The sequence below is a fragment of the Panthera pardus genome, unplaced genomic scaffold (genome assembly GCF_024362965.1).
Source record: "Panthera pardus isolate Hobbes unplaced genomic scaffold, ASM2436296v1 HiC_scaffold_20, whole genome shotgun sequence".
Lineage (NCBI taxonomy): Eukaryota > Metazoa > Chordata > Mammalia > Carnivora > Felidae > Panthera > Panthera pardus.
In genome coordinates this window covers 86,759,234-86,787,117 of record NW_026526766.1, presented here as the reverse complement: position 1 = coordinate 86,787,117, position 27,884 = coordinate 86,759,234, and the positions used below count along the sequence as shown (strand labels likewise).

At 50.2% G+C, this 27,884-nt stretch overlaps 1 protein-coding gene across 2 annotated transcripts; it reads right to left on the bottom strand.

Annotated features, from left to right (window-relative positions):
* Positions 1–381: 381 nt before the first annotated feature.
* Positions 382–17,637, bottom strand: TBC1D13 (TBC1 domain family member 13). Of its 2 annotated transcripts, XM_019420876.2 has the most exons (12): positions 17,507–17,637; positions 16,470–16,543; positions 14,877–14,917; positions 14,236–14,297; positions 13,985–14,084; positions 13,136–13,218; positions 10,477–10,636; positions 7,397–7,607; positions 6,663–6,826; positions 4,407–4,567; positions 3,926–3,983; positions 382–3,061 (listed from the first exon to the last, which is right to left on the bottom strand). In XM_019420876.2, the coding sequence occupies exons 1-12, from the start codon at positions 17,527–17,529 to the stop codon at positions 2,996–2,998; spliced, it is 1,203 nt and encodes a 400-aa protein (XP_019276421.1). In that variant the 5' UTR covers positions 17,530–17,637; the 3' UTR covers positions 382–2,995. The 2 variants fall into 2 exon arrangements, with proteins under 2 accessions (XP_019276421.1, XP_019276422.1); XM_019420877.2 differs by lacking the exons at positions 14,877–14,917; positions 17,507–17,637 and having other exon boundaries at positions 16,470–16,540.
* Positions 17,638–27,884: the final 10,247 nt, after the last annotated feature.

Sequence of the window (27,884 nt, the reverse complement as noted above, 5' to 3'; positions counted from 1 at the left end):
ACAAATACATTTTAAAACCATACAGCCACTTACCACCTAACATGAGAGGGGAGAGGGTACACAAAACTATCAGAAAATGACAACAATGTAGTGCTCCCAGTGATGTCTCTAGATTGTGGTTACGAATTATTTCTTGAGGTCTTGTCAACCTCAAAAAGAACTTGCTGTGTAATCCACTGTGCAATACCCTCTTCCCTGGCACCCCGCCTTTTCCTCAGCGACAAACTGCAGGCGGTTGAACTACAAGACTCGAACGGACTCTTCCAACGAGAGGTTCCTGGCCTTGTTCTCTGCCCACTTTCAAGAGCCTCTTCCTCCACCCCCACTCGGATTTCCCCTGAGGCCTCAAAGGTGTCAGCCCATCACAGCACCAATGCCCAATGCAAAGAACACATGATTTATTAAAGACAACTTGTCGTCAACAGCATTGATTCAAGGAATAAAACAGATGAAAAAACAAAAGCAGACTTCCATTCTGACCCTGGAGTGAGACCTGCAGAATTCTTACAGCCCAATCTCTAAGTGTCCAAAGTCCTGGGGGCAGCTCCCAACCAGGAAGCCCTGGGCACGCTGGCTCTCAAGGCACCTCCCTTGAGAGTCTGGGGAGGGGAAATCACCAAGGGCCTGTCCCTTCCTCAGGCAGTATCCCACTGGGGAGCGCCGTGTAATCTGGACATGGTCCCTGTGCTCCCGATCCTCATCCCAAGGTCAAGGAAAGAGCACTGGACCTAAATCTGCCACTGAGGCCAATCAGACGCAGTGACTCAAGTAGTATGGCCCCAGGAGGGTAGGCGGGGGACAGGCAAGAGGGAATGAATGCATCAGGTGTCCTGAGCAGGCTGCTGGGCCCCAGGCTGTGGCCCAAGCCTCAGGCTGTGAAGGGCTCCAAGTTGGGACTGAACCACCAGCTGACCAGTTCTGGGAAGAGGCTGAGCCAGGCTGGTGGGAAGCAGGGTCTCTGTGCCATGCTGGGGTCTTGCAGTCTGGAGACGACACCCACCCTGTTGTATCCCTTACACTCAGTTGCAGTACAGAGCTCAGAGCCCTCCCAGCCAGAACCTGCTGGAAAACCAGGAAGGTCCCACAGGCAGGTGGAGAGGATGCGGACTCTGACCTTGGAAGGTCAGGAAGACCTCCAACTGCTTGTATACTTTCCCAGCCCCACCCTTCATCCCCAAACCAAGCACTTGCCAGTCTGCAATAAATAACTAGGAGTCTGAATAAATACAGTAAAAAAATCTCCCAAGTACTGTATGTTGGGAGGGGTGGCGGCAAAAAGGCAAGTGCGTAAAGTCCCAGCAGCATCCAAGGTACGGCCTGGTACAGGAGCCACTTGGGGACAGCTCTTCCTGGGCCCCACAGCCGGGCCCGGGAAGGCAGCACAAAGTCCTGGCTGCCAGACTCGGGAAGGCTTTGGGGACAAAAGGGCCACTGCTGGCCAGTCTGAGGTGGAGGCCACTTGCTGTATCGCCCAGCCTTCCAGATCCAAACCACCTGTCTCCTCACAGGAGGGCGGGCCTTGGTCAGAATGTGCCCACTCCTCCCACAGCCCCGCGGCAAGAGTAGCCAGCTGCTCCTGCTCCGAATGTCCCTGCCCCAAATCCTGGGAACAGCCCAAGCAGGTGACCAGGGAAGGGCCAGCACCTCCTTCAGCCTGCCTGGGCGAGATATGGCTCTCCTGGCACCAAGAGGATCCAGGGCCTTTAAGCTCAGCTACACCTGGCCCAGGGAGACTCCCATTGGTCCCACTTGCCCTTTATGGGACCCACTGCCCTGGGCTAGGACCTGGAAGCCACAAGAATGACGACTCTTCTGAAACACTTGGATCCCAACCCCCGGTACACTATCGCCTTCAGGTCCTTTTCCTCTGGGAGAGAAGGGCCTTTTGGGGGAATCTCTGGAAGCCCCAGCTCTCCCTCTTCTCCTTCCTCCATCCCCTGGGCAGAAAGGAGGGTAAGGGGCCCAAAGCCTTGCGGGCCATCATTTCTCAGCAGCTTTTGGTTTCCAAGATTTCCGTTGGGAGTCAATTCAGGACCCTGCGCTGAGGCACTGTGGACTCCCTCCCCGTCTGTGCGACCTGGGGGCCCAGGGCTGGGAATGTGAACAGGGTGCAAAGGCCAAGGTTGACCCCCAGGGATTTTGCTGAGCCAGACTCCTCATTCTGTTTCTGGGGTTCGTGGAGGGGCGGAGGGGGAAGAGCTGGGGATAAGGCACCCCAAGAGAGAAGGGCAGAGGAAGAACGACAGAGGGGCAGACAGAGCGAGAGTGAGTCACACACCCCCTCTGTGAAAGAGGCAGAGGGAGAAGGGGAGGAGAAAGAGCCCTCGAGGGACCAGAGACACCCCACCCCCCTCACATACACATGGACACACACACACACACACCACACAGGAGCAGCAGACACCCGGGAGATGAAGAGATACATACACGTCCACCCAGGACTACAGACAGAAACACACACTCGCAGGGAGAGGGACAGAGAGTTTGACCTGGGCCTGGCAGCTTCTTAGCTCCTTCACAGTGTCACCTTCCCCATGGAGAAGCCTAAGCACCAACCCCCAGAAGAAGTGGTTTCTGGCTCATTTGCCAAGCACCTCCCGAGACCAGAGCCCAGAAGACCAGAGCAGAAGAACAAGAAGGGAGCAGCCGAGCAGAGGCAGGGAAGGACCCTTGTCGGCCCCCTGTGCCCCCAATGTCCCCCAGCCCCGGAAAACCACCCCATGAGCTCCAGCCTTGCTCGGCAGCCTGGGCAAAAGGTCCCCAGGATGAAGAGCAGGGAGAGAGCTAGGGCTGCGTGGTTAGGAAGGAACATGGCACAGTGTGTCCCCAGCGGGAGCGGCCGAGGGCGAGGGAGCCGGGTGAGGAGGCCTGGAGTGGGCCAATCCTGCAGTTTCCCCTCAGGCTGGCTGGGATCCCACAGGCTTCTGCGTGTCCCAGAAGCCAGGGCACAGGGGTCGGTGTCTTCTCTCCCAAACCTGGGCCTCTTGCCAGGAGGCTACTTGGAGTCTTGGAGTTCCTTGGCTTTCTGAAGGATCTGGCAGACATCTGTGATGGGGTAATCCTGGGCAGGGGAAAGGTCAACAACATGCCTCTTAAGTCAGCTCACCTTTCACCACTACATGCCCTTCCTTCCCACTGGGCCCTGTCACCATGCTGGGCCCCGGGCCGGAGGGACAGGGGCCACAGGCCAAAGACACCTGCATGTCGCCCAAACCTTTGCTAACGCTACACCCGCTGCTGCACTAGCTTACCCGACCCAATCAGCACCGACCAGTGCCACAGCCCCTTCCTTAGGACTCGGGCCACCCTCCCTCCCCTCCCTCCTGCCATCGAATCCCAAGCACCGTTCATCCCGAGCCTGGTCGTGGGCCAGATGCTGCTCATGCATTAGCTCAGTGGGTCACCTCGTCAGTCTGGTGAGAAAGTTACTATGACTGTGTCCATTTTACAGACCTGGTCAAATTACTGAAAACCAACCCCAGGCCAGGCACTGGAGACACTGAGGCCTGGAGAGGCGATCGCTTGGCTCGGGTCACATGACTACCACAGCAGTACAAAGATGTGAACCCAGAGCTGTTTACTCTTGAGCCTACGTTCTGAACCACTGCGCCCCAACCTCCTCCCCCAGGTCTGAGCACTTTCACCAACAAGCACCACAACGTACCGGGCGCCGCCGGGCCCCAGGTAAGATGAACTCAGGTAGAACATTTGGGTCAGGGACGCCAAGTCATTCACTCAAGGCGACACCACTCAAGTGGCAGGACCAGAATTCAAACCCAGATCCTAACCCAGATCTGCCTCAGGAGTCTGGACTCTTCTGCCCTGTTCCTGACCCCAGCCTGAAACAGCGGCTGGCAGCGGTGGGTGCTTGGTAAGTACCTGCCTCACGACCAGGGCCTGACCTGGGCCCCCCGAACCCCATTACCTGCAGGAGCCGCATGTTTACGGTGAAGTCCCCTTCCAGCAGCTGCTCCCGGATCAGTCTAAGGAAAACAAGCAGAGGGGCGCCTGGGCGGCTCAGTTAAGCGACCGACTCTTGATTTCAGCTCAGGTCGTAATCTCACCGTTGGTGAGATCAGGCCCTGAGTCAGGCTCTGCGCTCACAGCACAGAGCCTGCTTGGGATTCTCCCTCTCTCCCTCTCTCTCTGTCTCTCTCTCCCTCTCTCTGCCCCTCACCTGCTCATGCACATACGTGCTCGCTCTCGCTCTCAAAATAAATAAACTTAAAAAAAAAAAAAAAAAAAAGAACACAGCAGCAAAGCGCTAGAGCCCTGGGCCACCGAGCGCGGGCCCAGCAGGCCCCTTCCTGCTCCCGCCTTACCACCCGCAGTGTGACACCCGCCCGAGAAATCCAGAGGCTCACTGCCCACGAGCAGCCCCGGCCCTCTGCTCGCGGTCCACTCACATGAGCATGGCACAGCACACCAGGAGGAGGAAGTCGAAGCGGTTGTCGTCGGCGAAGAGGGAGTCCCAGATACGGATGACGTCAGGCAGCAAGAACTCCTGGGACAGCAGCAGTGTCAGCCAGCGGAAGGCAAAGAACTGGGGCTTGATGTTCTGCTCTTGCTGGGGAGACAAGGCGCGGGCATGGCGGTCAGCCGCCGTGCAGTGTCATGTGGCCTATCAGACTGGCCGCGCGTCTGCGCCGGGCATGCTGTGGGTGGTGGGGACGGCACTGGGGCCGCCCGGAGAGCCGCGCTCGACCAGAGGGACGGCTGCTGTTGTGGCCGGCCGGTGCTGTCAGATCTTCGATTTTTCAAGAGGAGCCAGAAATCCGTGCTTTTATGTAAGCTCCCTAGATTTACAAATGGCTCGGATTCTTTTAAAATGCAGTATGGGGGCGCCTGGGTGGCTCAGTCGGTTAAGCGGCCGACTTCAGCTCAGGTCATGATCTCACAGCTTGTGAGTTCAAGCTCCGCGCCAGGCTCTGTGCTGACAGCTCGGAGCCCGGAGTCTGCTTCGGATTCTGTGTCTCCCTCTCTCTCTGCCCCAACCCACTTGGATTCTGTCTCTCTCTCAAAAATAAATAATAAAAAAAAATTTTGGGGGGGCGCCTGGGTGGCTCAGTCGCTGAAGCGTCCGACTTCGGCTCAGGTCACGATCTCACGGTCTGCGGGTTCGAGCCCCGCGTCGGGCTCTGGGCTGACGGCTCAGAGCCTGGAGCCTGCTTCCGATTCTGTGTCTCCCTCTCTCTCTGCCCCTCCCCCGTTCATGCTCTGTCTCAAAAATAAATAAAACCTTAAAAAAAAAAAATTTTTTTTTAAATAAATAAATAAAAATTTTTTTTAAAATGCAGTATGGATTATAACCCTGGATTTATGGACAGACTATTACGGGGCACTTACGATAAGCCCAGCCTTGTGCTTCACATGTGAAGTATATTATTTCATTTATTTACTCTCTGTACAACACCTTGTAAGACAATTACTCCCCATAGAGATGAGCCGTCTGGTCAGCCAGTGAGTATTACTAACTGAAAAACCATGTTACAAAATAACAAAAACATAATTCCAAATCTGTTTAAAGGGATCTGTTTATATGTATCTTCTTGTTCACAAAATTGTTTTTATATAGTTTCTTTTCACAAAACTGTTTTCCGAAATAAATAGGGAATGACACTCCAAGAACTTTTTAGATTATTTTTAATTTTTAAAAATGAAGTTCAGGGGCGCCTGGGTGGTTCAGTCCGTTGAGCGTCCCACTTCGGCTCAGGTCATGATCTCACGGTTCGTGAGATCTCACATCCCACATACAGCTCTGTGCTGACAGGTTAGAGCCTGAAGCCTGCGTCGGATTCTGTATCTCCCTCTCTCTCTGCCCCTCCCCTGCTCACATTCTGTCTCTCTCTCAAAAATAAACATTAAAAAAAAAATTTTTTTTAACGTTTTATTTATTTTTGAGACAGAGAGAGACAGAGCATGAATGGGGGAGGGTCAGAGAGAGAGGGAGACACAGAATCGGAAGCAGGCTCCAGGCTCTGAGCCATCGGCCCAGAGCCCGACGCAGGGCTCGAATTCACGGACCGCGAGATCGTGACCCGAGCTGAAGTCGGACGCTTAACCGACTGAGCCACCCAGGCGCCCCCCCAAAAAAAAAAAAAAAATTTTTTTTTAAATGAAGTTCAGAGGCGCCTGGGTGGCTCAGTCAGTTGAACGTCCCACTTCGGCTCAGGTCATGATCTCGCGGTCCGTGGGTTCGAGCCCCGCATCAGGCTCGCTGCTGTCAGCACAGAGCCTGCTTCAGATCCTCTGTCTCCCTCTCTCTCTCTGCCCTCTCCCCTTCGCTTGTGTTTTCCCTCTCAAAAATAAATGAACGTCTTAAAAATAAATAAATAAAAATAAAAATGAAGCTTGCACTTTGTTTCTCAGAGGACTGCTACCAAGCTAAAGTCATTCAGTCTACAGTAAACACACTGCATCATGCCTGGCCCACGACAGGCACCCTATCAACTTCCTCTTCGTGCCCGGCCTGCTAGGCTCCCACGTCAACTGCTGCCTCGGTCTCCCGGTCGGGCCCCAGCTTTCAGGCCGGCACTCCCCAGCGGGAGCAGCCACTCTCCATTCCCGGACTCAAGCCAGAACTTGCCCCCGGCCTGGGGTGCTGAGGAGGCCTGCTATCTGTGCCCCTTCCCGTCCGTCTGCCTTGGCCCCGTGGTCCTCACCAGTTTCAGGTAGAGCTCCATGTCTTTATCCTTCAAGGTGGAGTACACCTTTTCCATCTTGTAGGTGATGCCACATTGGGAGTCGTCCAGGCTCTTGATGAAGTTGTCCCGGATCTCAGCCATGAGGTTGGTGAAGCAGAAAAAGGTGTCCGCTTCGGCGTGCTCTGGCGATGGGTGGGGGGAGGGGGAGCAGCTGCAAGGGAACTGATGCCCTCCTGCGTCGCACCCCACCTCTCCCGTGCACGACGTCTCCCCCTTTGCCTCTGAGCTCCTCCGGGCCGCCCACCCTCCTGGTCCGGCCCGGGCCCTCCTCTATCCTTGACCACGCTCCGCCCCCAGACTAAGGACACCACGTCTTTCTTCTCACACCTTCGGGCAACACTGTGCATTTCACTTAGTAACTGATTACATGCTCTTCTGAGGACACTTGTCAAACCATTTACTTGAAGCCTTGTCAGCCATTCAGCTTCCGGAATGTACCGGTCATCTCCTTTTATCAGAACTTCCGTTACCCACGCTGAGAGCTCAACACACTTCCCACATCCTAAAAGGCCTGAACTGGAAAGGACCTCAGAGATGATCCAGGCTAACCTCTCACCTCTGACAGAGGGAAGAAGAGGCCCAGAGGTGGGGCGCGAGTCGCAGCGCCTGAGAAGGCCCATCAGCCAGGCTTTCCTGGGCCCCTCTCTCTAGGGAGCCGCACGAGGGGTGCGGGCAGCCAAGAGGCCTTTTACCTTTCCACTCGCTGTTGGGGTCGGTGGCAAAGGTATAGTAGAGGGGCCCCACGATCTCGTTCATGCCCTGCACGTAAGCGATGCCAGGATTGAGCTTGGCGTAGATGAACAGGATGCGCTCCACCACCTCCCAGTGGGCCTCACAGCCGTTGGGCAGCACCTCATACTCGTTCAGGGAAGAGGGCGTGGAGTTCTTGTGTGGGGAGCACATCTGGGGAAAGAGGGGAGGAGCCGGTGAGGCGGCGACAGCAGAGATAACGCGTTCCCGCCAGAAATGTTTGCCGTTCAGGCAAGACTCGACTTCCAGCTTATGGGGAGTACACAGCACAGCAGAACGCATCCAACGCCACAGGGAGAAACAGGCGGACAAACCCAGAACGTGGGGTATTCCACAAGGCAGCGGGGCCGAAGCCTAATTTATGGTGCCAAAAACCAGAACAGCGCTTACCTCTGAGGTGAGGGGCACTGACTGGGAAGGGGCGTGAAGGAACTTTCTGGATGATGGAAACGTTCAGTGTCTTGACTGGGCGTATACGTAACTAAAAGTTCATCTAGTTGCGTACTTGAGATCTGTGCATTTTACTACATGGAAGTTATTCTTTACTTTTTAAAAAACCTGTAAATATGTCAAAAACAGACAACTGGCCAAGATCCTTCAAAAAGTCAAATGCTGTGGGGGAGGGGGGCGGAAGTGGAGGCCTCCCTGAGATCAAGAGACTAATGAAATATAACATCTCAATACCACACAGACACCTTAATGGGTCTCGGATGCAAAGTCAAATAACTAAAATATCCTTGGCACAACTGAGGACATCCGATCACGGGCTGGAAGTTGGGTGTTACTGTGGAATTATTGTTAATCTTCGTATGTGAGGATGGTGACAAAGGAGGATGTTCTCCTTCCCAGGAGACGCCCACAAGAGTACTCGCGGGCGAAGGGTCGGGGCGTGTGCAACTTACTCTCTCTACATATAATACACCCACAAATATGGCAGAACATTCACAACTGTTGAATCTAGGTGGAAAGTATACAGCTGGGAATCGTACTCTTCTTTCAACTTTTGCGAACGTTCCACCTTTTTCATTAAGAAAAAGATGGGAGATAAACAGAAGAGGGATCCCTGCTGAAGAGGGATCCTCCTGCGACAGAGCAGAGGTCTCCAACAGCGGTGCTGGCAGGAGCCCCCAGGGGCACCGCAAAGATCCAGGTGCCGGGGGTTCCCTGTGTGAGAAAGCTGCAGGCAAACGCAGGCAGGGCCAGCATATGAAGTCATCCGGGAAGCACAGGATCCTGAAGACAAAGTCCCTCCCCCATCATACACGCACGTGCAAACATATACACGTGTGTACATGTGCGCTCACACGCACACATCGCTAACATTCACTGACAGCTTTCCGTGGGCAAGACCGTGCTCTGCAAGCATTCCTCCATGAAGTCCTCTGAACAATCTAGAATACCTGCTCAACGTCATTTTGAAGACGAGGAAACTGAGGCTCAGAAATGTTAGGTCACTCGCCAAAGTCTCGCACTACGTGGTGACAGTAGGACTTGAGCCCAGACTGGCTGACTCCACAGCCTGCAGCCCAGGCCTCAGAGAAATGCCTTGCAGCCTTCCCAAAATCTGCAGAGCCGTGACCTCATTTCAACCTCCTGGTGATTCAAAAGCCAGCATGGTGGAAATGATCCTGCCCAGTTTACAGGGGAGAAGGTGGAGGCCCAGGAAGGTGAGGCTGGTGTTACTTCCCCCAAAGTCAAACAGATGTTCAACTTGAACTAAATGGCCCAACCGCAGGTCCCGAGGTCTAGGGATGCAGCTTCTGGTCAGGTTCTCTGCCACCAGGACCAGATCAAGACCTAAAATGGGGAAGAGCTCCGCTCTCAGACCCCAATTACTGCAGTGAAATGAGTGAAGCCAGGTCCACACCTTGCCCTGTAGCCAGGACATCAGCGGCGAGTAGGGTCACCCACGTGGCCAGCCAAGCATTCTGCACCCCCTGGCACATGTCACTCTGTCCCGGGCACATGGGACCCTGGGATCAGCTGTTAACTGCCCGCGTCACCCCTGCAGCAGAAAATGGCTGCTATCCGAGAGACACAGAGATGTGATCAGTCATTCTACCTGAGGGAAGAAAGCTTCTGCAGTATTATATGTCACGAGTCTGTTGGAGGTTACAGAGAAGGATTTTTCTACTGTTGGAGGACAATGAAAAGTTTTGAGGAAAAAGCAGGAGTTCCATGTACTCAAACATAGGTGTAAATTCAGGAAGAAGGTACTACGCTTCATTTGGCCACAGGCTGCTTCTCAGAGGTACAGGAATCTGCTAGAAGAATGGGGTTCAAACGCTCCGTGCAACTTGGCCAGCGCAAGCCCTAGCAATTCTAGCTCCTGATCTCTCAAGTCTATCCACGTTTCACCCCGGCCCCCACCTGCCTGTGCCTGGACAGAGCGGCCGCCTCCCGTCCTCCATTCCTACCCTTCCAACACCCCCACGGCAACTGCCCACGGCAATCCGTCACAAAAGCAGACCGGAATCACGTCCCCGCTTTGCTTAGAATGCTCAGAAGCCCCTAGGTGGCCTCACAGCCGCTGACCTTGCCAGCATCCTCTGGCGGTGCCCCCCTCTTGCCTGGCCGGGCTCTGCTATTCCCTGAACACACCACACTCACTCCTGCCTGAGGACTCCACTATGCCCTCCTCCCCACCTGGAACGCACTTTCCTGCTAATTCCTGGCCTCTTAGCTGAAATGTCACCTCCTCGGGGAAGTCTTCCGGGACACCAAGGCCAGGTGAGCTCCTCACTGCCTCACTGCTCCCACACGTTCTCATCAGCGTGTAATCGCTTTTTCAAGAGGCATCTCCCCTGCTGCTCCTTCAGCACGCGGGAGGACCCTCCCCCGGCCCCCCACACCCCCAGACTTTGATAGCTGACTTGCAGAAGAGCCCCAGAGGTGGACCTGGCAGGACCAAGGTCGCTTTGGGTAGCTGTCAGGGCAGACGGCCGGTGGCCAGTGCTCCGAGGGAAGCAGGAAGGAAAAGGCTGTCACGGGGCGTCCCTGGGGCCCCCGGGCTGGCTCTCACATTTGTGACTCCGCTCCGGTTCCGGGCCACTGTCTGCGATTTCAGCGTCGTCTGTTCCACCCGTTTACGAAGGGTCTCAAACTCATTCTGGGGGTCCAGGATAAGGAGGCAGGGGTACTCGGTGGCTCTCTGGAAGAAAGATATATCTGGGCACAACCTCCTGTCAAGAGGGAACAGGAGAGAGCACTGTTACTCAGGATGAAAGTTTGGAGCATTTCATCAGCACCCTGTTGCCGGGTGCTCCACTATTCCAAAAGGCATTTTTTGTGGTTTTTAAAAAATTAGTAACATTTGGGGCACCCGGGTGGCTCAGGTGGTTAAGCATCCGACTTCGGCTCAGCTCAGGTCATGATCTCACCATTGGTGAGTTCGAGCCCTGCATCGGGCTCTCTGCTGTCAGAGCAGAGCCCACTTTAGATTCTCTGTCTTCCTCTCTCTCTGCCCCTCCCCTGCCCTCTCTCTCTAAGAATAAAAAAATAAATTAAAAAAAAATAGTAACATTTTTGGGGGAGGGGGAGACATAGAAAGCAAGCAGGGGAGGTGTAGAGAGAGAGAGAGGGAGGCAGAGAATCTAAAGCAGGCTCCACACCATCAGCACAGAGCCCAATGCAGGGCTTGAACTCATGAACTGCAAGATCATGACCTGAGCCAAAATCAAGAATCGAATACAACTGACTGAGCCACCCACACGCCCTGTAACATTTTACTTTTAAGAATTTAGTGTTTGTTTGGTTTTTTTTAACATTTATTCTTTTTTGAGACAGAGAGAAACAGAGTGCAGCCGGGGGAGGGACAGAGAGAGAGGGAGACACAGAATCCGAAGCAGGTTCCAGGCTCTGAGCCATCAGCACAGAGCCCGACGCGGGGCTCGAACCCACGAACCACGAGATCACGACCTGACCCAAAACCAAGAGTCAGATGTTTAACTGACCGAGCCATCCGCGTGTCCCTAAAATACCCACATTCTGATTTGTATTTCCATATAGATACACACACATATAAAATTTTTAAGTGTCATTATGGTCTTATAATCCAATTCTCCTCTTTAACCACAACCATCTTTCCATGTCAAAAATATTTATCTAAAAAAAAAAATTATCTAATACATATAGGGTGTTCAGTGCAGTGTAGTTTAAAATGGTTATGTTGATAAACTAACTTAAATAAAATGGTTATGCTGCACGCTGTGTAACAGGATAGTATACAGCCGACACAGGAAGATGTCCAGGACAGAGGGAGAGGAAAACTCAAGGTGGGAGACAGTCTCTACGATGCGATCACATAGGTTTGGTTTCGTTTCGTTTCCAGTTTTACTGAGATATAATGGACCCACATCGCTGCGTCACTTCAACAGGTAAAGTTTTTCTCGTGCACGTTACTGCAGCACAGGCACGCTTTCCAGACTTCTTACACCTAGCACGTTGCAAACTTGCCCCCCCAAAAACACTGAATGACACGCTACAATCGCTACCAGTGTGAGATAGAACCTGTTTCTCTAGAACCGGGTTCAAGACATGGTTCTTGACGCAAACTGTCAAGACGCCTCGTGCACAGAGGCCGCCCCAACTCCGCCCTGAGAATGCAGGAGGCGAGACCCTCTTTTGCATCCTGGCTGAGCCGCGCTGGGCTGGGTGTCCACCTGGGGCCATCTGAAGATGGGGCCGGACAAGCCGAGCACGGACAGAGGAGCAGCGCCCAGGGCCCGGAAACACGGCCGGCACCCGGTGAAAGCAGAACTGAAACCCGGTAAACTCACTGCAGATCTCCAGCTCCAACCACTCAGCCCCACTGCAGGGAGGCCTCCCTTCCAGCTCCTCACACAGCCTTGTGGGAGATCCCACCCACTGCCAGACTCGCCAACCCCACAGGAAGCAGGAGCGTGTTTCCACGTCTCTCTGCCAAGCGGAAAAGCACGCCCAGGCACACACTGAGGCTCACAAGTTTTCAAAAAACACTCATCTGATCCTGTCACTCCTATGCTCAAAACCTCTGCATGACTGCCCCATGCCCTTGGGATCAAGTCCAAGGTCCAACCCCCGCCTCCCTCCAGTGTGGCTTCCACCACTGCTCCTCGAACGTGCCTCCATGCGCTTTCGGGGCCTTCCCGCAGGCAGCTCCCCACCACCACGGCTTTTCCCTCCCTCTTCCCCCAAGGCCTCTCACTCCTGAGACCTCAGCCGAGGCCTCCCCCCAACCCTTAAAGCACCCTGAACTCTCCCCTCAGGGCACTGACCACAAATGCTAATTACACGGAAGACCCATCTTGCTCAAGGACTATCTAACCATCCTCCCCACCGGGTCCCAAGCTCCTTAAGAAGGGGACCACGTCTGTCAATTCCATGCTCAACCCTGAGCTCGGCACTGAGCTCGCCATAGAGTAGGATCTCAGTATCTGTCGCAGGAAGGATCCGATGAACCCATAAACACCTGCGGCACGACAGAAACTAAGGCAGGGAGAAAGGAGAGCCAGGCACTCGACTCGGTCACTGGCCCTGTTCATAGGCCGACATCACTGGGGCTTGGACCCACCTACCAGACCAGCCTCCGGCCGTTCCTCAAACACCCACCTGTGGGCGTGGGCTGCAAAGGCAAAGGACAGGACTGGGAAACCCCCCAGAAGTCCCACGGGCCAGCTCCTGACCCCCAGTGCCCTGCTTACCGGACGTCTTTGTCGATTTGCAGCAGCACCTCGTTGTCCTTGAAGTATGTGTTCCAGCGGCTGTCGGGGTTGGGGTTGAGTGGCTGAGGGGAGAGGATGAGCTGCTCTGTCCCAGGTCCAGCCAGGGCCCCAGGGGGCAGATTCCAGTCTGGGGGGGCCTGAGCAGAGGCCCAGCGGGGACTCTGAGACAGCCTGTGAGCTACTTGGGGAGCCTCCGACATCACGTTCTGCTCTGAGGACACCCCTGCTGGGCAGGGACCACCCTTTCTGTCTCAAATGCTGCATATACCAGGTGCTCACTAAATGCTTGTTGAATGAATGCATGTTGTATTATCAGGTCTCTTTGAATCTAATTCACCTTGCTCGGAATCGTCAAGTCTAAACGTTGGAGGACGGGCCTGGGTCCATCCATCTCCACTTTCTGCACAAGGGGAGGGGCTCAGTATCTGAGGAGAGCATGAGGCTCCCTCCAGGCCACAGAAAGACCATTTATTCTCACTCCTGCCCTGCTCTCTCTTCAATTATAAAATCACAGAAATTTCCCCAGGGAACAGAGGCGAGGAGGAAAGGAGACACAGCACACACAGAGGACTTGGCTCAGTTCTACACACACACTCAGACCCCAATTCATGGCCTACGTTCCTGACCAGGCCCAGCGCCTGGGAAGGAGAAGGGAGAGATGACGGCCTCCAGGGGCTGAGTGGCCCAACACAGAGAGGAGGTACTGGATGGTCCAGAGGGGACCCAGACTGGCCACATCTGTCCTCTGGGGTAGACGGAACTTCCGGCTCCAAAGCCTGCATCCCTCCCTACTCTGTAGCCTTGGTCCCTGCTGAGACCCTTACTCACATGGTCCTCAAAGGTCACATCCTCCCTGGACACACCCATGTTGGCCTTGGCAATGCCAGGCTGGATAATCATTTCCCTCAGGAACTGAGAATACAGCTCCCTGCAGGAGAGAAGGGGAGAGAGGATGATCCCAAGGGTCTTGTCCAGGGAGCCTGGACCAGAGAAGCAGCAACAGAAGGCAAGGCAGGCCCAGCACCACCTGCTGTCTGATAGGAAGGCCCTCCCGTCACCCCCCTTTCTCGTGGTCTCACCTCTGCTTGGCCAGAATGGAGGTCCATGAGGCTCTCTCCAAGGGGAGGTAGTTCAAGAGAATCTGCACAGAGGGAGAGGAACAAAGCTCTGTCGACTCCTGGGCCCAACCCCAGACAGTAGGTGGAGGCCGACAGGCCTCAAGGAAAATGTCTAATAAAGGCCAGAAGACCAGATGGGCTGAAACCCACGCGTGCAGGTGTGGGCTGGGGGTAGCCTCCCCTTTCCTCTCCACTTTATCCCAAACCCACCTTTTCCTCTGCTTGTCCTCAAAGAGACCCTCGCAAAGGATAAGGAAACCTGGAGCTCAAGAGGCTGGAAACCAAGACATTGGGTTTCTGCTCCCACCTCGGCTAATAGCTTTGGGCAAAGCGTGGCCTCTTTCTGTCCCATTAAGCGTCACTTCTACTGCCCTGTGCGGACCAGGAAGCAGAGAGCTTCACTGCCACTACTACGTGTTCCTGCCCCAAGGGAATCCTGGAGGGGATGCCAAGAGGAAAAGAAACCCAGGACTTCCCAGAAAAGTCTCCTCGGACAAGCAAGGAAAGGCGCAGAAGAAGGGGAAGGGGCCAGGGTGGGGGCAGGCCATGCAGGAACCCAAGGACTTTTGGCAGAGCAGGCACCCCACCCCAGGCACACCCACCTTCCAGCAGAGGCACCGAAGTCCGCCCTCACAGGGGATGCCTGTGGACACAGCAGGCAAGAGTCACGCCCCAGGCCAGAGCCCCCAGACCCCCCCCAGCCCTCCACCTCAGAGCCAGTGGGCAAGGAATGGAGTGCGCGAGAAGTACTTCGTCAAGAATCATCTCCTGTCAGAAAAATCATTGGACTACAGGCTAATCCTGTGTATTTCTCTCCATGACCCCTGCCCCCACCCCAGAGCTCCCTCCGTGGGGAATGTTCTTTTGAGGATAACGCCTTCTCATCCTTGGTATTTGTTCCTCAGAGCAGCGCTTACCCACCACCACCATCTCTGCCCAATCGGAGTCAGGTCTCTCATTATAAACGATAATGGCTCCATGAATTGTCCTTCATAGCATCCAGCCCAGTTGGGACTGTATAACATGGTTTGCGGATTTATTTAACCTCTGTAACACCGACAGCTGGGTGAGCCCCCGAAAGAGAAGAACCAAATCTGCCTTATATTCCCAGCCCCTAGCGTGGGGCACAGCACACAGCAGGGACACTGTAAATATTTGCGGAATATAAACTAAGCTATAAATGCTAAGCACTCTGTGCCTTATGGACATTACTTCACTTGACCCTCATTACAACCCTAGTAAGTAGAGAAGATTAGCACTGTCATCCTCACCTTCCAGATAAAGAAACCTATCCGTAATGACAGAGCAATCGGGGACTCCAACACAGGTCTGTCCGTCTTAACTCTACAGCCCAAACTCAACGCACAATGGCTTCCCCGAGGCCTGGTAGATTCTTCAGCTCAGTACACACCCCATGACCCCTCAAGACCTTCAGGGTTTAAATATCACTCTTGAACAAAAGACAAACGTCTCCTGCGATATTGTCAGGAGCCTCACTAAAGCAGCTGCTGCTACGGTACCCCTAATACCGTGAGTGGGAGCTGATGCCCACCTCCCTCAGAATCTGCATGGGGACAAGAAAAGCAACTACCAGAACTCCTTGCTGACCAAGTCACAAGGGCAGAGCAGTAACAAGAACCCACACAGAACACCTTAGGATATTTTAAAAGATAAGCAAAAATCTCTGTGCTGGAAGGTTAACCATGCCAGGGAGGGCAAAGTCAAACACTGCTGGGGTTCAGCTCCTTAAAGTCAGGGTCTCAAGGCTAGAATTTTACCGTTAACCAAAGTTCACCATTGCCTGAGTCAGCTGTAATCCCCAAGCCTGGGAGAGAATCAGGAACTGCTCTGCAGCTAACGAAATTCTACTACACAGGAAGTTTGCTGAGGAGTGAGGCAGACCCCGAAGCGGCTCGAGTCTCTTCCCCGCTCCAGGCTCCCGCATTCGATCCTCTCGAGTAACCCTCAGCTAGCAGCAAACACCGCTTACACCCCAGGAAGCATCCTAAGGCCGAGGCTTGCTCTTGGCGGTCAGGGCAGTCAGGGGTGGCTGAGAGTCCCAGAATCAGCAGAAGGCCCCACGAGGCAGGCTGGCCGCCCTAGAACTGACCAGGTGTGGCCCTGGGCACCTTCCCCTCCATCCTAACCACAATGCTGCTCTAAGGAAACCCTGAACGTGGAGAGCTGCTGCTTACCACTAAAACTGAGTTCCCGAAGCTTTTCCAAAGCGATCGTGGGCTCCTTCAGGACATCCTGGAAATCTGCAATCCTAGAAGTCGGACGGGAAGGCAAATGAAGCACATCCAAACCCCAGAGTGACAGACTTAGTGATCACTTCTGAAGCCCAGAGCTCTCATATCACCAGTCTTCAACCAGTTCCTCCCACCCCTTCAGGACATAAAGACAGCAGAGCTCAGCCTAGGTCCTGGCCAAAGGCACCTTAGGGGAACTACAGAATTACAGATCACTTCTTCCTCCAAACCCAGGAACATAGAGATATTCCTCTAGAGGTTCTCAAGCAAACACCATGAAATTAGACACATTTCTAACATTTAGTGAGCTGGCATTTATTGGGCACTTCCTGCTGGCCAGGCCCAGCCCATAGTGCCACTAGGAACCAGGAGTAATGTGATCCCTAGACAACGGACCTATGTGACCTGCACGCAGCTCCCCAGGCTCAAAAATACAACCATTAGAAGACCTCTGGGCTAGACAGTAGGCAAGGACAAAAGGTTTAAAGAACAAGCGAGTCCTGGAGAAAAACTGAAGACTTAACAAAATTTGGCCAGTGCTGTGGGATTGAGCCTGAGGGAAGGAAGACTGGAGAATCCAGGTTCTCCAGCATTCCATGTAAAAACCAGGCAAGGGAAACAGGGAGCATTTGGAGGGGACGGTACTGGGGCAGAGGATTAACAAGGGGGACAAAAACGGTGGGGAGGGGATGGGGAGCTGGAGAACGGGGCATCGAGGCCCTGGATGAGGAAGACACCAGGGGAAGGGGGAAACCCGGGGTCCAGGATGAGGGAGAGACATGGGGTGACACGAGGGAGCAGAAGAGGTGCCTCCGCTCCGGGCACCCTCAGGCCCACAAGCAATGAGGTTGGAAAGTGGGCGCCCGAGACCCGCTACACTGGGCTCCCGCTTCCTAGCCGCACCTGCGTCCCGCCCTGCAAGGCAGAGGGGGCGGCCTGGCCAGGAGTGGTCCGCCTGGGTCGGCCGCGGTGGCCCTTACCTGCTCTTGTGCAGACTCGACATGGTGTTGACTTCCGGATCCCCCCTTTGCCCTCGCCGCCGCCGCCGCCGCCGCCCCCTAGGGACGCGGGGCTCTCTGCAAAGGCCTCCGTCCGGAAACGAAGCCGCAAATGCGCGCGTTCCGTTTCGCCCCGCCCCACCCGCTCGGCCCGGCTCCGCCCCACTCACGTGCCGCCCCTCCCCGCCACTGCCGAGGCGGGGCCACGGGGACGCCGGGAGCGCGGCCCCGCCCCCGTCTCCACCCGGCCCACGCGCGCACGAGACTGAGGACGAGCCTCTGCCCAGGTACACCGTTCCCTGTGTCTACCCTTTGCACTTCCCTTGGCTTCAGTTTATATCTATGCAGTTTACCTGTCACCTTGACCTCTTCCTTACCCGTTCCTCGACGGCAATAAACTGTTACGTCATTGTTTCAAGAATGTGGACCTTCCCAGCTCAACTATACAGGCCTCCCGGCGGGTCTTTTCATTACCAAATCCTCGACGCCTATGACAGCAGCGCCCGCACCAAACAGATGGCTCAGTGACTACGGTTCAGTAACTATCAGATGGAAGAGCCGGACTACAGTTCAGTGTTTCCTTGGCTTTTGGAGTTGACAAACATGAAATTTACTTTATGAGAACAATAGAAAAAGAAAGCCAAGGTTTCAGGGTCCTTCTTAAGAGATGGTTGGCAGCCTTACAATGATTTTTTCTACATACTTGTGTGCACAAGTGCATAATTGTCATTATCTTTTAATTTATCCACTGATGGGTGAAAACTTTGTCATTGGACTGGAAAGCCTCAAAACCTCCCCTTCCGCCCTCAAGACTTGTCTGTTCCATGAAGTAGGGACACAGGTTATCTGTTCCTGTATTCCCTAATCCCATGATTTCTGCTCCCACTGCGTGTTAGGTACTGAGCTGTTTTTGTAGAATACCAAGGTTACATTCTTGTATGAAATACAAGAAATAAATAAATGCTCTCTTTTTTTATTTTTTTTTTAATATTTTTTTTAACGTTTTATTTATTTTTGAGACAGAGAGAGACAGAGCATGAACAGGGGAGGGTCAGAGAGAGGGAGACACAGAATCTGAAACAGGCTCCAGGCTCTGAGCTGTCAGCACAGAGCCCGACGCGGGGCTCGAACTCACAGCCCTCACGAACCGCGAGATCATGACCTGAGCCACCCAGGTGCCCCAATAAATGCTCTCTTAATGGCACAATAGGAAAGGAATATTTTTCCAGATAAAAAGAATATCAGTCAGCCCTTTAAAATGTTGGTTAGGAGGGGCGCCTGGGTGGCGCAGTCGGTTGAGCGGCCGACTTCAGCCAGGTCACGATCTCACGGTCCGTGAGTTCGAGCCCCGCGTCGGGCTCTGGGCTGATGGCTCAGAGCCTGGAGCCTGTTTCCGATTCTGTGTCTCCCTCTTTCTCTGTCCCTCCCCTGTTCATGCTCTGTCTCTCTCTGTCCCAAAAATAAATAAAAAAATTTTAAAAAAAAATAAATAAAATAAAATGTTGGTTAGGAGACAGAGAAAAATGCAAATGATATGTTAGGAAAAACACATTTGACTATCATTTGAAAAAAAAAAAAGTTCTATTCTTTTTTTTTAAACATCTCTTCACCTTTGTGAGACAGAGAGAGCGCGAGTCAAGGAGGGGTAGAGAGAGAATCAGAAGCAGGCTCTGTTAGCACAGAGCCAGAGCCCGACACCGGGCTCGAACCCACTAACTGTGAAATCATGACCTGAGCTAAAGTCAGACGCTTAACCAACTAAGTCACCCAGACACCCGTAAAGTTCTATTTCTATCTCACATCTGACAGAAAAATAAATTGTAGATTAATTAAAGCTCTGCAATAGGAAAATCTATGGGACTAGAAGAAATATATTTAAAAAATTTTAGGGGCACCTGGATGGCTCAGTCGGTTGGGCATCCAACTTCAGCCCAGGTCATGATCTCACGGTTCCTGAGTTCGAGCCCCGTGTCAGGCTTTGTGCTGACAGCTTGGAACCTGAAGACTGTTTCTGACTCTGTGTCTCCCTCTCTCTCTGCCCCTCCCCTGTTCACACTCTGTCTCTCATTCTCTTTAAAAATAAATAAACATTTTTAAAAATTTTAATAAAAAAGTAAAAATAAATATTTTTATAATCTTGGAGAAGGAAAATACAAGGCCCAGAAGCCATGAAAGATAAGACAGATACATAATTACTTAAATTTTAAAATATATGGCAAAGTAAAAGGCAAGCATCAATAGGGGAAAACATATATACCCTCTGTGATAAAAGGCTAATCTTTCTAACATATGCAGAGTTCTTAAACCAACAAGAAAAAACACCCCCCTTGGAAAGGAAGTAGGCATTCATTCATTTGAGAAATTTGTTGAGTGCCTACAATGTGCCAGTATTTTCTAGTATTTGGAATTTAGACATGGACAAAACAGACCAAAAAAAATCCCTCTCCTTAGGGTGCCTGGGTGGCTCAGTCAGTTAAGCATCTGACTCTTGATTTCAGCTCAGGTCACCATCTCACAATTCGTGAGTTTGAGCCCGGAGTCAGGCTCTGCACTGACAACTCAGAGCCTACTTTGGGGATTCTCTCTCTCTCTCTCTCTCTCTCTCAAAATAAATAAACTTAAAAACTCTCTGCCCTTGAAGCATTGACATTTTAGTGAGACAGACACTTATAAATAAGTAAATAAATAAGACAAATAAGTCAGATGGTGAACAGTCCCTGAAAAGAAAAATAAAGCAGAGATGGGTAGTGGAGGGGTGTTGCAATTTTAAATAGTGGAGTCTGGAAAGCTGCTCTTAGGTAACATCTAAAAAAATATATGTGGGGCGCCTGGGGGGCTCGTCTGTTAAGTATCAAACTTCGCCTCAGGTCATGATCTCTCGGTCCATGAGTTCTAGCCCCGTGTCAGGCTCTATGCCGACAGCTCAGAGCCTGGAGCCTGCTTTATCTCTTTCTCTCTCTGCCCCTCCCTCCCCCCCCAAAAGTAAATAAACATTAAAAAAATACAAATAAATACAAATAAACTAACATCTGAAGGAGGTAAGACAGTAAAGCTCATAAGCAGGCACTTCAAAGAAGAAATAACAATGTTTCACCAAAGCCTGAAATGCCATTAAATTGGGCTTATGCTCAGACGAGTATGATTTTGAACAACCATATTGCCTCTTGGGTGGGTAAAAGTAATCAGCATTTATTGTGCCCGCCCTCACTAGGATGTGGAAAAACAGGCCCTCTCTCAAACAGCTTTAAAGTGAGTTAAACCGGTACAGCTCTTTCCCAGAGCACTTTGACAAGTACTAATGCAATTGGTCTTAATTTGTACTTTTTTAAACTTTTTATACTGAAATACTATAGGTTCGCAGGAAGCTACAGAGATAGTACAGAGAGATCCTTGTATTCCTCACCCAGTTTCCCCATGGGTTTCATTTTTATACAGTTTTACCAGCTTTGAGACATATTTGATGTTCCATAAGCTGCCCATATTTCAAGTGCTCCCTTTGGGGCGCCTGCGTGGTGGCTCAGTCAGTTAAGCATCCGTCTTTGGCTCAGGTCGTGACCTCACGACCTTGACTTGAGTTCAAGTCCCGTGTCGGGCTCTGTGTTGACAGCCTGGAGCCTGCTTCAGATTCTGTGTCTCCCTCTCTCTCTCTGCCCCTCCCTTCCCGCCTCTCTCTCTCTCTCTCTCTCTCTCTCTCTTTCTCTCTCAAAAATAAATAAACATTAAAAAAAAATTTCAAGTGCTCCCTTATGTAAGTTTAGACATACGTGTGTGTGTGTGTGTGTGTGTGTGTGTATATATATACATACATATGTACACACACACACATATATATACGTATATACACACACACACATACATATAAATAATTGTGAAACTATCACCACAATTAAAATAATAAGCATATCCTTCGCCCTCAAAAGATTCTTCCTGCCCTTCTGTATCTTCTCCCTTCTTCCTCTTTTGGTACACTCTACCCTCCCCCCACCCCCAACCCAGGCAACCACCGATCTGCTTTCTGTCACTATAAATTAGTTTGCACTTTCTAGAATTGTATATAAAAGGAAGCATATACTGTGTACTCATTTTTATCTGACTCCTGTCACTCAGCATAATTATTTTGAGATTCGTGCCTATTGTAGCCTGTATCAGCACTCAGTTGCTTTTTTTTAAGTTTATTCATTAATTTTTAAATGTTTTTAAAAATTTTATATATTTATTTTGAGACACAGAGAGAGAGAGAGAGAGAGTGAGCAGGGGAGGGGCAGAGAGGGAGAGAGAGAATCCCAAGCAGGTTCCACACTGTCAGCATAGAGCCAGATGAGGGCCTTGAAGTCACGAACCATCAGATCATGACCTAAGCCGAAATCAAGAGTCAGACACTTACCAACTGAGCCACCCAGGCACCCTATCACTTGATCCCTTTTTATTGCTTTGTAGATTCCACTATATGACTACATCATAGTTTTTTTTTAATGTTTTATTTATTTTTGAGAAAGGGAGAGAGAGCATGAGAGGAGGAGGGGCACAGAGAAGCGGGGTGCAGAAAGAGAAGGGAACAAAAGATCCGAAGCAGGCTCTACGCTGGCAGTAGTGAGCCTAATGCGGGGCTCGAAATCACAAACCATGAGATCGTGACCTGAGCCAAAGTCAAACGCTCAACCAACTGAGCCACCCAGGCGCCCTGTGAATACGCTATAGTTTACCCATTTCCTGTCAATGAGCATTTGGGTTGTCTCGATTTTTTACCATTACAACTAAAACTACTATGAACACTCATGTACAAGTCTTTATAAGGATATATGCTTTCAAAATGAACTGCTGAGAACTCATCAAGATAAAAAGCTTCTGCACAGCAGAGGAAACAACAAAACTAAGAGGCAACAGACAGAAAGGGAGAAGATATTTGCAAATGACATATCAGATAAGGGGTTAGTTTCAAAAATCTATAAGGAATTTACCAAACTCAACACGCAAAAAACAAATAATCCAGCGGAGAAATGGGCAGAAGACATGAATAGACGCTTTTCCAAAGAAGACACCCAGATGGTAAACAGATACATGAAAAGATGCTCAACATCGCTCATCATCAGGGGAATGCAAATGAAAACCACACTGAGATACCACCTCACACCGGTCAGAATGGCTAAAATTAAAAACTCAGGAAACAATAGATGTTGGCGAGGATGTGGAGAAACGGGAACCCTCTTGCACTGTTGGTGGGAATGCAAACTGGTGCAGGCGCTCTGGAAAACAGTGTGGAGTTTCCTCAAAAACTTAAAAATAGAACTACCCTACAACTCAGCAATAGCACTACTGGGAATTTATCCAAAGCGTACAGGAGTGCTGATTCATAGGGACACATGTACCCCCAATACGTATAGCAGTTCTATCAACAATAGTCAAATTATGGAAAGAGCCCAAATGTCCATCAACTAATGAACGAATAAAGAAGATGTGGTTTATATATACAATGGAATACTACTCGGCCAAGAAAAAGAATGAAATCTTGCCATTTGCTACAACATGGATGGAACTGGAGGGTATTGTACTAAGTGAAATAAGTCAGTCAGAGAAAGACAAAAATCATATCATTTCACTCATACGTGAAATTTGAGAAACTTAACAGAAGACCATAGAGGAAGGGAAGGAATAATAAGTTACAGAGAGGGAGGCAAACCACAAAAGACTTAAAAAAAACATTTTTTTAGGGGCGCCTGGGTGGCCCATTTGGTTAAGCATTTGACTTTGGCTCAGGTCATGATCTCGCAATCCATGGGTTCCAGCCCCGTATTGGGCTCTGTGCTGACAGGTCAGAGCCTGGAGACTGCTTTGGATTCTGTGTCTCCCTCTCTGTCTGCCCCTCCCCTGCTTACACTTTATCTGTCTCTCTCTCTCAAAAATAAATAAATATTAAGTGTTTCCCTCTCTCTGCCCCTCTCCTGCTTGCACAGTGTCTCTCTCAAAAATAAATACATATTAATTTTTTTAATATTTATTTTTGAGAGAGACAGAACACAAGTGGGAGAGGGGCAGAGAGAGACACACACAAAATCTGCAGCAGGCTCCAGGCTCTATCAGCACAGAGCCTCATGCAGGGCTCAAACATACAAACCATGGGATCATGACCTGAGCCGAAGTCAGACACTTAACCAACTGAGCCACCCAGGTGCCCCAAGAGACTCTTAACTCCAGAGAACAAACTGAGGGTTGATGGGGGTGGGAGAGGTAGGTGATGGGCCTTGAGGAGGGAACTTGTTGGGAATAGCACAGGGTGTTGTAAGTGATGAATCATGGGAATCTACTCCTGAAGCCAAGCCTATACTGTATGTTAGCTAACTTAATAAACTTAAAAAAAAATAGGACATATGCTTTCTTTTTTCTTGGAATGGAATGGCTAGATGAATTTTTAAGAAATTGCCAAACCATTTTCCAACATGGTTGTGTCATTTTATACCCACACCAGCAGTGTATGAGGGTCCCTGTTGCACCACATGCTCACCAACACTTAGTATGGTCAGTCTTTTTTTTTTTTTTTTTTTTTAATTTTTTTTTTTTTCAACGTTTTTTATTTATTTTTGGGACAGAGAGAGACAGAGCATGAACAGGGGAGGGGCAGAGAGAGAGGGAGACACAGAATCAGAAACAGGCTCCAGGCTCCGAGCCATCAGCCCAGAGCCTGATGCGGGGCTCGAACTCACGGACCGCGAGATCGTGACCTGGCTGAAGTCGGACGCTTAACCGACTGCGCCACCCAGGCGCCCCTGGTCAGTCTTTTTAATTTTGACATTCTAGTAGGTGGGTAGTGGTATCTTATTGTAATTTTTAAAAAGTTTTTTGACAGAGTGAATGGGGGAGGTTCAGACAGAGAGAGAAACAGAGAATCTGAAGCAGGCTCCAGGCTCTGAGCTGTCAGCACAGAGCCCAGTGCAGGGCTTGAACCCACGAACTGTGAGATCATGACCTGAGCCAAAGTCGGACACTTAACTGGCTGAGCCACCCAGGCACCCCATTATCTTATTGTAGTTTCACTGTGCCTTTCCTTGAATATTAATGATGTTGAGTATCTTCTCATGTGTTTGCCATTCATATACGTTCTTTGGAAAAGTTATCCGTTCAAATCTATTGCCCATTTTTTATTGAATCGCCTGCTTTCTCACTGAAATTGAGTTTTGAGAATATTTTCAGGAACTCTTTTCATCTTGCAAAACTGAAACTGTATACTCACTAAACAACTCATTCTCTCCTTCCTCCCCTCCCCCCTGCCCCTGGTAACCCCCATTCTACTCTCTGTCTTATGAATTTGACCACTCTAGACACCTCGTGTAAGTGGAATCATATAGTATTTATCTTTTTGTGACTGCTTTATTTCACTTAGCGTGCTGTCTTTGATGTTCATCCACAGTGCTGCATGAGGTAGACTGTCCTTCCTTTCTAAGGCTGAATACTATTCCATTGTATGTATGTGCCACATTTTGTTTATCCGTCCATCTGTCACAACATGGGTTGCTTCCACTTTTTGGCTATTCTAAATAATGCTACCATGAATGTGGGTGTACAAATATCTCTTCAAGACTCTGTTTTCAATGCTTTGGGGGCAGATACCTAGAAGTTGAGTTCCTGGGCCATATGTAGAATTACCATTCTATTTTTCTTTATTATTTTTAAAGATTTTGTTTTTTTAAGTAATCTCTACACCCAACTTGGGGTTTGAACTCACAACTCAGATATAAAGAGTCACACGCTCTTTGGACTGAACCAGCCATGTGCCCCTATTTTGTTTTTAATTTTTTGAGGAACCACTATACTTTTTTCTTTACTTTTTGTTTAAGTTAATTTATTTATTTTGAGAGAGAGAGAGAGAGAGAGAGAGAACACGAGAGTGCATGGGGGAGGGGCAGAGAGAGAGGGAGATAGAGAATCTCCACTCTGGGTTCAATCTCACGAACTGTGAGATCATGACCTGAGCCCAAAACAAGAGTCAGACACTCAACTTACTGAGCCACTCAGACGCCTCCCATTTATATTTTTTAAATTCATCCTGCATTATGAGTTTATATATACCCGTTTATAAATGCATTTTAACAGCTTTATTGGCATATAATTAATATACTATACATTTATAGGGTAAATTTATTTATTTATTTATTTTTAATGTTTGTTTATTTTTGAGAGAGAGAGAGAGACAGATCATGAGCCTGGGAGTGGCACAGAGAGACGGAGACACAGAATCCCAAGCAGTCTCCAGGCTCTGAGCTGTCAGCACAGAGGCAACGCGGGGCTCAAACTCACGAGCCAGGAGATCATGACCTGAGCTGAAGTTGGACGCTCAACTGACTGAGTCACCCAGGTGCCCCTATTTTTATTTATTTTTGAGAGAGAGGGCAGGGGAGGGACAGAGAGAGAGGGACACAGAGGATGTGAAGCAGGCTCTGTGCTGCCCGATGTGGGGCTTGAACTCACAAACCCACAATGTGTGAGATCGTGACCTGAGCCAAAGTCAGTAACTTAATTGACTGAGCCACCCAGGTGCCCCTAGAGCGTACATTTAAAGTGAACAATTCAAGGGCACCTGACTGGCTCAGTTGGTAGAGCGTGGGACTCTTGATCTCAGGGTTGTGAGGTTGTGATCAACCCTGTGATCTCAGGGTTGTGAGGTTGACCCATGTTGGGTGTAGAGTTTACTTAAAAAAACAAACAAACAAACAAACAAAAACCCAGGGGATCCTGGCTGGCTTAGTTGGTTGAACAGCCCACTTTGGCTCACGTCATGATCTCACGGTTCATGAGTTAGGGCCCTGAATCGGGCTCTGTGCTGAGAGCTCAGGCAGAGCCTGGAGCCTGCTTCAGATTCTGTGTCTCCCTCTCTCTGCCCCTCCTCCCTCCTCAAAAATAAACGCTAATTTTTTTTTTTAAATTTTAAAAATAAATAAATAAATAAAATGAACGATTCAGTGTGGCTGGAAGAATTTTTTCTGTCCTTCAAGGTCTTTCTAGCTGGACTAAGAATCAAGTTGACATGAAACACATTAACAGGAGGAAATCAGATTTCATTTTGTACCTGCAAGGAATCCACACAGATGTGAAAATTCCAAAAACAATGAGGCAAAGGGAGGTATGTATGTCATTTTGCACCAAGGAGAAGGGGGTTAGGAGTCTGAGACATCAAAAGAAAGAAATGTAATTCATAGGAAGATGAAAAAGAGGAAATGTTTGGTAAACACGTGTTTGCTGGGCCACCCAGAAACAATGGGACGCAGAGGACTTTGATCAAGGGGGCCTTGCTAGGTTCCTCTCTGTCTACTACACCTAGCTCATAATATAGTGTAGTTGTCTATAGTGATAGCTCTCTTCCTAGAGTAGGCCCTCTATCAATTCTTTTCAAGCAGTTGAGGGCGGGGAGGGGAACTATAGAGCTTTTCCTGAATCTGCTGGGCTTTAATTGCTTTTTTTTTTAAGTTTATTTATTTATTTTGAGAGAGAGAGAGCACAAGTGGGAAAGGGGCAGGAGAGAAGGAGAGAGAGAATCCCAAGCAGGCTCCTCGCTGATGTCGGTGCAGAGCTTGACATGGGGCTTGAACTCATGAACCATGAGATCATGTCTTGAGCAGAAATCAAGAGTCAGATACTTAAATGACTGAGCCATCCAGGCACCCTGCCCTCCAACTGCTTTTTAATTCAAAATAATCTTCATGCCAATGTGCACCATCTTGGGGCTGCCTTCCCTTGGCCTCTACCAGTGATTTTCAGAATATTCAGTTATATACATATAACTATTTTCTATCACCACCCCATAAAGAAGCCTTGTACCCACTGGCAGTCATTCCCATTTCCCCCATCTCCTCAGCCCTAGGCAACTACTAATCTACTTTCTGTCTCTATAGAATTGTCTATTTCAACATATGAATAGGTTCATGCACTGTATGGTCTTTTGTGACTCGTTTCTTTCATTTAGCACGCTTTCAAGGTCCATCTATGTTGTAGCATATCAACACCTCATTCCTTGTTATTGCTAAATAATATTTCATTGTATGAACATATCATTCCATATCATTACCATTTACCGGTTGATGGACATTTGGGTTGTGTCCACTCCTTTTTTTTTAATATTTCTTTAAATGTTTACTTTTTTTTGAAGGAGAGAGAGAAAGACAGAGCGTGAGTAGGGGAGGGGCAGAGAGAAGGAAACACAATTCAAAGCAGGCTCCAGGCTCTGAGCTATCAGCACAGAGACTGATGCGGGGCTCGAACTCATGACCCATGAGATCATGACCTGAGCCGAAGTCAGATGCTTAACGGACTGAGCCACCCAGGCGCTCCAAGCTGTGTTCACTTCTTGACTATTATGAATTATGCTGCTATG

Bases quoted from the DNA above. Each gene is read 5' to 3' on its own strand.
- TBC1D13 (XM_019420876.2), bottom strand. From the start codon at position 17,529: ATGTCGAGTCTGCACAAGAGCAG. The intron at 14,085-14,235 runs GTGAGACCACGA...TCTCTCCTGCAG, and splicing joins TCCATTCTGGCCAAGCAGAG to GGAGCTGTATTCTCAGTTCC. The intron at 3,062-3,925 runs GTAATGGGGTTC...TCCCCTGCCCAG, and splicing joins TAAACATGCGGCTCCTGCAG to GATTACCCCATCACAGATGT.